A 10,566-nucleotide genomic window follows, 5' to 3' on the forward strand; every position below is an offset into this window, starting at 1 on the left:
GCAATCTTTATTCTCAGGCTCAGTGAATTAAACCCAGGACTCTAGTTCCATGATAGGGGCACAAGTAGCCAGTTATATGGCATACCCTACTAACACCTTGGGGTCACAGGCCCTAGGGGAACTGAATAAACCAGGAGGGGTATGATTTGGAGCCAGTCAGTCTTGGTGATTAGTTCTGTGAAATGCTCATTTGCAGCCAGGTTATAGAAGCTTCCCATTCTACAGCAAAACCAGGCTCTGAGTGTTTTAGAATTTCCTACCCACTCTTGAAGTGTCTCTTATCTTGATCTCATGACCAACAGTTAAAAGTTGGTAAGGACTTTCTGCAGTCTAAACACAGTCTGAATCCCTCTTCATTGTTACGGCTCTAACTCCTGCTGCTGAGGAACGGAAACTATGGTCACGCAGAGGAGGTTGATGTCTTAGCCATAACTCACATCGTATAATTCAGTAGCCCCATTCTCTTTTACAGTTCAAAATGTACTGCTGACTTTAGGTTTGTTTTTATTTCTTACTTGTTAGAGTTATTTGGGGACTTTTGGTAGTTTAAACTCTTTAACCTTTTCCTTGCTGTGTATGAGGAAAGCTAAAGCTGTTATCAACTTATTCTACGGATACTAACACGGGTTTTCAGTGTTTGTTTGTTTTTATTATTATTAATTTGCGTGATGTGAATACCCTCTCCCATCAATATTTGTATTATGGTGCTATATATTTGGTAATGATCCTTTAATATTGGGGAGGGATTTTAAAAATACTGTGATTAAACTGGGTTTCTTCCTTTGATTTTCATATTTTAAATAAAGCCACAGTCATTTATACAAAAGAAAAACATCTGTCCCTGGGCAAATCTTTTGAGGACAGAGGTCAAAGTAAACTGCATAAGGTTTTTTACATCATTTCTGTATGTATTTGATATATAGATCAATATCTGTACAAATTTAATCTTTTATTTTCTTGGTAACTCGTGATCATTGAGAAAGTGTTTGAGACTTTCTCATAAAGTGTATATAATAGCGTGAAAATTTCCTTCAGAGAAATTTATGTTTCTTTGATTTTTACCAAATTGCAAATTTTCAGCATGGATGTGAAAAGCATTAAAATTATAACTTTGTGTACACGATGAAAATAATTCACTAAATTTGCCCTTTTTTACACAAAATAAAATGTCAAAGTTAAGTTGTATTTGACTGATTTTTTTTTTTTTTAATTGTCATTTGGGTAAAAGTTTACCGAACAAATTCACCCTCCACAGAGCAACTCACACACACCTTCTTATGACATTGACTACAGTTTACCACAGTGCAGCAGCTCCCCTTCCTCCCCATAGTTACCTCTTCCCTGTGCCCTTCCCTCCCATTTACTCCTGCCTCCCGAGCTGTCTCTGCATACACAGGCCTTCTATTTTCCCATGATGGTTCTCTCCAAGGAGTGTATCTACCTAGTGTAAATGTTCACCTCATATGCCTGTCTTTTGTTTGGCTGGATGCCACAGGTGTGGGTTCAGTTCCAGACCTGAAGGGCAGCTAGGGCCCATAGTCTTCAGTGGTTCCATCAGGCTCTATCAGACCAGCAAACCTGGTTCCTTTTTTTCTCCCCTAGATGATACTGAGTTTTGTTCCACATTGTTCTTCCACTCTATCCAGGATCTCCTACATAGATCCGCCTCCAAGTGGTTGACAGTGGTAGCCAGGCACCATCTAGTTCCTCTGGTCTCATAGTTGTATAGGCTGAGGATCACATGGTGTACCAGTAGCTTGGACTGTTTCCATGAATCTTTGGTTTTCTTCATTCTTCTTTGCTCTGGACGAGGAGAGACCCATTGGTGGCATCTAAATGGCTGCTTGCAAGCTTTTAAGATCCCAGTCACTACTCGCCAAAGTAGGATGTGGAATAATGTTTTGTGTAGTGTACTATGCAAGTTGAGCTTGATGTTCCCTGTGACTATGGTCCTGAGCCCACAGGTCCAACTGCTTGCTCCCTCTGGGTAGCTGGCTGTGGCCAAGAAGTAACTACAGCCTTGTCCCTTGTCAGCTCTACTATACACCTGGGAATTCTTACAGAACATACCAATACACTTGTAGAAACATTGTCTGCCAACCCTATACATGCTCTTAGGCACACTTCCCCCTGCATAGGCATACCTGATAGTTCAGCCTGTCTACCCATCTATCCACCCTATAGCCATATTTGCCTTCACTGACAACACAGTACTGTATGTACAAAAGCATTCATCTTCATTGTCTGCACCTCCCATGTACCTCTCTCTGCCTTCCTCTTCCTCAATGCTACCATGTTGATCACTCACATTCAGTACATTGCCCTTCTCTTCATCGAAATCAATACTTGTCTCTGCCTATCTAATAGTGTTCCCTCCCCTCCCACCCCTGGTAACCAACAAAGAAAATTTCCTTCCATAAATAAACATTTCCTTAACTTTTTACAGTAACAGACTAATACAATATTTGTCCTTCTGTGATTGACTGACTTCACTCAGCATAATGTCCTGTATTTGAGTGATTCTTTTTTTTTTTTTTTTCAATTCACAATATTGAGTGCTTTCTGTAAGCAATCGGAGGCCCCGTGAAAGTGAGATAGGTAACTTCCTCAGTGTAACCTAATAAGGTAAAAGCAAGCAGGGGATTCTAGGAGGGTTAATTTCACACTAGAAAAATAGTAACACGTTTCAAGAAAAGGGAAAGTAGAGGTTACTCTCTACCTTAAATGGCTAAGCAGTTGCTCTAAACAAAACACCCAGTTACCAAGTTTATTCTGACTCATTAGGACCCTTTAGGACAGAGTAGAACTGCCCCAGGAGGTTTCAGAGGCTGTAAATCTTTACAGAAGCAAAGTAATACAGCCATTTCCTTGGAGCAGCTGGTGGGGTTCCAACTGCTGACCTTTCAGTTAGCAGCTGAACACTTAACCATGGAGCCATATAATTGCTACCCATATAATTGATCTAAACCAAAAACCAAACTCGCTGCCATCGAGTCGGATCCAACTCAGCAACCCCTTGGGTTTCTGAGGAGGTATCACTACAGAAGTAGATTGCCCAACCTTCCTTCTGAGATAATTGCTGTAGGAAGTTGTAATTCCCAGGTTGGCTCTCATTTAATATCCCATGAGCTTTGATACATAAATGCTTTATAAACTATTACATGCCTCTTGGGCTTTCTACCTGAAACATGTTTTAAAATTAACAAGAGTTTTCCCAAAAACAACTTTTCTAGCACTGTTTTTTCTAGCCTTGTGAGATACGGACAACAGTTAAACTTTAAGTTTTACAGTCTTTTACTAAAGTTAGGGTACCTTAGGCACTTGACTGGTAAAACCTGAAGTCTGGTGGTTCAAACCCACCAGCCACGTCTCAGAAACCCAGGGAGGGGTCTCTCTGAGTCAGATTCGACTCAACAGCAGTGAGTTTGGTTTTGGGGTTTTTGAGAAATTCCAAGCCCAAAGAGCAAAGCAAAATAGAGCTTGGCCATTGACAATGAACAAATAATGTAAAAATAAGGTATTTCAGTTTTATTGAAAAGCATAAAGAGTTGTGAATGAATTTCCCACTTTCACACACTCAGCTGCAAAGGATAGGCCCTAAACTCACCCTTACTCTAGGAGCAGATACTGTAATCTCACACCTTTCCTTCTTGTTCGGGACCACCAAATTAGGTCCTAATATCCAGAGCCTTTCTCTCAGCTATCACTATTTCAACTTAGACTTCACTTACTCTCCAAACTCAGAACTTTTTGAAAAACTATTTAAAGGCCAAGAATACCGGCTGAAGCCAGACGTTCAGGCTGGAACCAGGCTCCTTCACTTGCTAGTTACATGACTTAGCTCAGTTTCCTCTATTGTAAAATGGGGATACTAGGCTAACCTCAATTCTTTGAACAGGCCTGGCAAAGTAAGTCTGTACTTAACTGTGCTACAGCTGACCCAAGGGCCTCAGTCGGTGTGCATAAGAAACTGGCACCACATTACATTGCAGATCCCCAGGCCCTGCCCCAACATCTAGCAAAACTTCATTTTCTACTTACCTGTATCCAAAGCACGTTGCATACGTAAATGTGAATTAAATTTGAAATTGAAAAATAATTTAGAAATGTTAAATTTTTGTCATTTTTTATTCAAAACTAAAATCTTTACATGGTTTTTGCATAAGCTGTCAATAACTTTAAAATTTTTATTTTGATGTGGGTGAAAGTTCACAGAGTAAAATTCATTTTCCATACAGTTCATACACGTTTTGTCTCATGACATTTGACTGCAGTTTCCCACAATGTTAACAGTTCTTTTCCCACTTCCTCCCCGTAGTTACCAATCCCATGTTCTTCCCTTCCATGCATTCCTGCCCTCCCAAGCTGTTTCCCTGTGTACACAATGCCCTTCTGTTCTCCCATGATTGATCTCTCCAAGGAGTGTATCTACCTGATGTAAATGTTCAGGCCATATGCCTGTCTGTTATTTGGCTGGAAGCCACAGGATTGAGTTCCATTCCAGACCCAAAGGGCAGCTAAGGGCCATAGTCTCAGGGATCTCACCAGGCTCCATCAAACCAGCAAACCTGGTTTTTTTTTTTTTTTTAATTTTGAGTTTTGTTCCACATTGTTCTCCCGCTCTATCCAGGATCTCCTACACAGATCCCCCTGCAAGTGGTTAACTGTGGTAGCCGGGCACCATTTAGTTCTTCTGGTCTCATGGTCATACTGAGGATCACATGGCCTACCAGTCCTTTGGACTAATTGTTTCCATGTCTTTGTTTTTTTTTCATTCTTCTTTGCTCTGGACGTGGAGAGACTCTTCATTGCATCTAGATGGCAACTTGCAAGCTTTTAAGTATTAGCCCCATTTTATAGACGTCTTTATGCTTCTGTTTCCTCATAACTTGCCCAATTTGCACAATCAAGAAAAGATGTAAATCTGGACCACTTGATTAGTCTATGTATCTCACACTATCGTCAGATCCTTCCTATAGAAATGAATACACGTTTCTACATCAGCTAAAGCAGTTATGTGTGCTTCTTTATTTTCTTATATACACAACCAGTACAGCACTTGTCCTCACCAGCCTTCTCTGCTTACTTTCCCTGAGAGTCTTGAAGTCTACAGAGACACTCAGAAAAACCAAACCTGTTGCTGTCAATTCCAACTCATAACGACCCTACAGGATAGAGCAGAACTTGCCCATGGAGTTTCTAAGGCTGTAATCGTGATGGAAGCAGACCACCAAGTCTTTCTCCCACAGAGCAAATAATGGCTTCAAACTGCCAACATTTCAGTTTGCAGCTGAGTGCTGAACCACTGTGCCACCAGGGCTCTATTCTTTCACAATAAACAGGATTTATTAGCTCTAGATAGTGCTTCTATAGCCAGGGAACCATATCACCTCTTTCAGCTTAGTATTAAAACACGCACAGGAGTCAGCGCCCACTTTCCAAAGGCTTTATTGGTAAATATGCTTTAGAAAAAAAAATCCTCAGTCCTATTGCTTCCAAGTCTGTGGAATGAAGAGCTGTATAGGGGGGCACATCAAGCAGTGCCAAAGGGAGGAGAAGGCCGTTTTGTCCGCCTCTTATTCATAGATCCAGTCACAGGCACAAGACTTGTAGTCAATCAATTCATCTGGCTTAAACCATAGACTGATTTCTTTCTCAGCACTTTTTACTGAATCACTGCCATGAACGATGTTCCTAAGAAAGAGAACCATTACTAGTTAACCATGTTTTAAACTACAAAAGTCTGTTCTGTGGGTAGAACAAGAGACAGACACTGCAGACATTTTCAGCCACATTGCCACTTGAAGCTGCAGACCAATTACCCCCAAAGTATTACTATTTAAAAGCAACTATGAACTAAATGCTTGGCTAAAAATACCCCTGGTTCAACTTTATGTTCCCAAGTTTTCCACTCAAAACAGTGGTACCCCAAGCCTGTTGATGTCACTAAACATTCCTTCTCAAATTTTTGAAAAACATGGGAATAGCCAGACCTGCCCCAGCCTAAAACCGTAACTCAACTCAAAGCGGATCTGACTCATAGCGACCCCTCCTTGGGTTTCCAAGGCAGTATCACTACGGAAGTAGATTGCCCCATCTTCCTTCCGAAGAGTGGCTGGTGGGCTTGAACCACCAGCCTTCTGGTTAGCAGTCAAATGCCTTAGGCACTATGCTACCAGAGGTCCTCAAAACCATAACCAGATGGGATATATTCATTATCGAGGGCCATTTCTGCTAGATTACAACACTGGCTGATGCAGCCCAACCAGGAAGTACATGCTTATTAGGGACAATCTCAGTGCTTTTTCACACTTCATTAGAGTTTCGTAACTGTAAAGTTAGCTGGGTCATTATCTGCTTTTTGTATAGATGAGGAAACCAAGAGATTAAATGGCACACACATAGAGTCAAAGAGGGCAGAGCCAATGCTAGAGCCCTTCCTTTCCCCTGCACCTGGCACCTTCGCTGTGCCACACAGGATCTACCAGTTACCTTGTGCAGTGTCTTGGTTAAAATTTTAAGTAGCCTAGGGAACTAGCTATCTAACAAAGCTTTTATCCAGCAATAGCTAATTTCAATTTTTTCTAAAATTGGGATATGCTAAAAATGATTTATACCCCACCTAAATGCCCTGGAGGAAAAGAGATCCAACTCCCTGTGCCCCAAGACTCACCTGCCAACTTGAATACAGAAATCCCCACGAATAGTGCCTGGCTTAGAATCCGCTGGATTGGTCTCCCCAAGCATCACTCGGCCCGTCTTCACCACATTCAACCCCTCCCAGACCTTGACAGTAGAGAAAAGGAACTGCATCAGATCTGCCATCTAGGACCATTAGGGACAAAGTTTTACTTCGAACCAAGAGTACAAATCAATTAGAACAATCAGTGACATGATTATCAGTCAACCACAGTAGATAGTAAAAGCTTATATAAAAAGCACCATTGAGAGTGTATTGCTAGGATACTGCAGAAAGAGTCTAACCAACTTAGAGATGTCCCAGTCCAGCAGGGATGGACATAAACAAGACTGACAAATCTTTATGCAGCCACAAAGACTGAGAAGAAATAGTGATGGAGTACAAAAGTGATCAGACTGAAACAGGATCAGTGGGAAGAGGTTCCCAGAAGTCTGTCAGAGCAAGAGATGGGCAAGAGTATCCTGAAAGGGAAAGTGTATTCTACAAAAGAGCAGAAGGAAGGGAAAGTCATACTGAGGGATCAGGAAGGAGGGCTGCTTTGGTTGTCTCTAAACAATTTCACTGCCTCCTTTATACACCCTCTACTATTTGCTTCCAATGGGACATTAAGGTCACAAGAAGAAACACAGGATTACAGAGAACTTTTGTTTCTTACGTTTGAATTTTTCATGAAAAAACAAAAAATGTTCCTTTAGAAAATGTTAAAGTCTAAAACATCTGTCAACTGAGGCAATTTAATGCTTTCTTGTAAGTAAAGAATGAAGCAATGTAGCCCATTTTCCTTTTATTTTATTTATTTATTTATTTATGTACTGAAATGCTAATTTATTCAATCTGATTGTTACTTCAGTCATGCCATTATGTGCAGGTAAAGCAGCATTTTCTAAACCATGGGTTATAACCAATATGGTAAATGTTTTGTGACATCTGATATATATATATATATATATACATATATATATATACACACACACATATACATATATACACACACATACACACACACACACACACATATAGACACATACACATTCACATACATATACACAAATACAGGGACATACATATATACATACAACACATATTGTACATATATCCTGGATTGGATGTAAACTTCACTTTTTACTCTGGGTCCCAGTCAGACAGGATTGAAAACCAGATTCTCTTTATTTCAACCCCAAGAAATACTAAGGACCTTGTTGCTATTAGTTGCCATCAAGTCGACTCCAACCTCAAGTATCCTTATTTCTGCTAAAGTCTGATTCCCTTTCCTTTCTCCTCCCAAGCTCCTAGTTGCTCTGTAAGGGACCCCAGGAGACTTCAATTATAAAATAAGGAATTTGGAATAAGTGGGAAAGAAGTCTGAAAAGGGAACAGAACAAGCAGGCACTGAGCAAAGCCAGTTTACCTATCAGCCCTTTTATACCTTGGTTCCTGCTCAGACCCCACAGGCACTCACCATGGCCACAATTGGTCCTGAGTTCATGTACTTCACCAGTCCCGGGAAGAATGGGCGGTCCTTCAGGTCAATGTAGTGCTGCTTCAGATGTTCCTCAGAGGCCTGGCATTAGTGAGGAGTTACCAGTTAGGAAATAAGCAAAGAAGGCCCAAATACTGCTCTGGCCATCCTCAGAACCCCCCATTAATACAGAAGGTTCTCTGAATGTCCAGTATTTTTAGTCCACATTCACAATGTGTGTACAAAAAGAATCCCATTCAAACCATGAAACTGATGCTATTGTTAGCAGATCCTCAATCTGAACCATGTTACAGATTTTATAATCCTAAGAAAACGATCCCTACCCGAGGCAGTATCTCTGCGGAAGTAGATTGCCCAACCTTCCTTCTAAGGAGTGGCTGGTGGGTTTGAACTGCCAGCCTTCTGGTTAGCAGTCAAATGCCTTAGGCACTACGCCACCAGAGCACCTAAGTAGGTAGTTTGAAGATCTAGATTAAGAGAGTTAAATGTTGGCTGTCATTGAAGTACAGGAAGGAAATACAAGTATCCTCTGCATTTTGAAAGTTCACTTCAGCCACTTTGGTAAAGAAAGACTTACATTAATACCTATTTTCCCTACCAAAGAAATCCAAGAGGATTTTCACTTTTCAAAAAAAAAACTCAAAAAGCAAAACTAGTGGTCCACATTTCGCAGTAAGCTGTTAAAAAAGAAGCTGCGCACACCAGGGCAGAGACCTCACCAGGCTCCCTCCTGGGGAATTACACTCAGTACATCTCAGCGTCAAGCCACCATCGCTTTGAACTGCATGAACACTACATGTTAGTATTATCTGGGGCTTTATGTGTTATTTAATGAGCTCTGGTCGTGTAGTGGATAAGACATCTGGCTGCTAACCAGAAGGTTCAAACCCACCAGATGCTTGGCAGAATCTCCTTCCATAAAGATTTACAGCCTTGGAAACCCAATAGGGGGTCATTATGAGTCAGAATGGACTCCATGGCACTGTGTCTGTGTGTGTGTGTGTGTTGATGGCTACAGGGTAAGGCATTTGGCTGATAACCAGAAGGTTGGCAGTTCAAACCCATCAGCTGCTCCACAGGAGGAAAATGAGGCAATCCACTTCTGTAAAGATTTACAGCCTTGGAAACCCAATGGAAGTCATTATGAGTTGTAATCAATTCCATGGCAGTAGGTTTTATATATTTGGTATAATTTGGTAGGTTTTTTTGGCTCTGAGAAAGTTCCAAAATTTTTCCCATATAAATTAACAGTAAATGTTTCTTTGCTTTAAGCCATTTTGGTGCTCTATTTTTGGATGAGGGGTAGGTGGTAACCAGTATGCCAGACAGAGAGGTTATAACAAACTCCTCTGGTCCACATGCAATGCCCTTTTAAAAAAACATTTCAGATGTTAACTGAGAACATTCTCTTCACTGATGAGCCTGGTTAAAATTTCAGTACTTAGATACTTACCCGTAAGTGTAAGGTCCAGAGCTGTGCCTCAAATTTAATGTGGAAAATATACTCCACTACCCTATGCCAGGGAGCTCTGGTAGCGTAGTGGCTAAGACACTTGCCTGCTACCAGACGGCTGGCGGTTCAAACCCACCAGCCAATCCTCGGAAGAAAGGTTGGGCAATCCTACTTCCGTAGTGATATTGCCTCAGAAACCCAAGGAGGGGTCGCTATGAGTCGGGTTTGACTCGACTGCACATAACAACAACAACAACAACCCTATGCCAATGGGATACTGTAGAGAAAGGGCAGAGAAAAGGGCACCCTCCCTTAAAACCTCAATCATCTCGAAATTTCAGGGTAAAACACAAAAGGATTCCAAGCCTCAACAGTGCACAAGTGGGCCACGTGGGCCAAAAGAAGGGGTCTGGGGCCCAGCATTCCCTGCTGCCTCCCTGCGACCAACAGCTGGTTGCCCTTGCACGAACCTGCCGGAAGGAAGCCATGCTCTGGGAACAGGACTCACGTTACCTCTTAACCTTCCCAAGGGCGTCTGTCACCCGGCCTCGGGCCGGGTCTCCGAAAAGGCAGCCCTGTCCCAGCGGACGAAAGGATTCTCACGGGGGCAAAATTAACAAAGGGTGCTCTGGCTCGGAAAGGAAGCGCGGACAAACCGCTGCCGAGGATAAAACACCTGGGACACAGCTACTGAGAGCCAGGGAGAGGAGTCCTTACCTGAACTAGCTTCATGGCCACAAGGCGGAATCCCTTCTGCTCAAAGCGCTTGATGATGTCGCCCACCAGGCCGCGCTGCACGCCGTCAGGCTTGATGGCGATGAAGGTGCGCTCACTGTTGGCCATGGTCCTGCGAGCGGGAGGAAGGGTCAGGCCCGGGGAGCGTGGAACGCACTAGGACTCCGGCTGATCCCCAGCGCGGCCTGTGTCCGCGCG

At 42.3% G+C, this 10,566-nt stretch overlaps 1 protein-coding gene across 1 annotated transcript in view; it reads right to left on the minus strand.

The window, feature by feature from the left end:
- Positions 1–5,576: 5,576 nt before the first annotated feature.
- LOC103197876 (nucleoside diphosphate kinase B) overlaps positions 5,577–10,566 on the minus strand; it is a 16,129-nt gene continuing 11,139 nt past the window's right edge. The window contains exons 4-7 of the mRNA XM_042781122.1: positions 10,351–10,480; positions 8,160–8,261; positions 6,674–6,786; positions 5,577–5,694 (exon numbers count right to left, since the gene is read on the minus strand). Coding sequence (XP_042637056.1) covers positions 5,577–5,694; positions 6,674–6,786; positions 8,160–8,261; positions 10,351–10,480 — 463 coding nt within the window. The remainder of the gene's footprint in view (positions 5,695–6,673; positions 6,787–8,159; positions 8,262–10,350; positions 10,481–10,566) is intronic.

This window comes from Orycteropus afer, unplaced genomic scaffold, assembly GCF_000298275.1.
Source record: "Orycteropus afer afer isolate SDZICR_OR568_19922 unplaced genomic scaffold, OryAfe1.0 scaffold00085, whole genome shotgun sequence".
NCBI classification, from domain to species: domain Eukaryota; kingdom Metazoa; phylum Chordata; class Mammalia; order Tubulidentata; family Orycteropodidae; genus Orycteropus; species Orycteropus afer.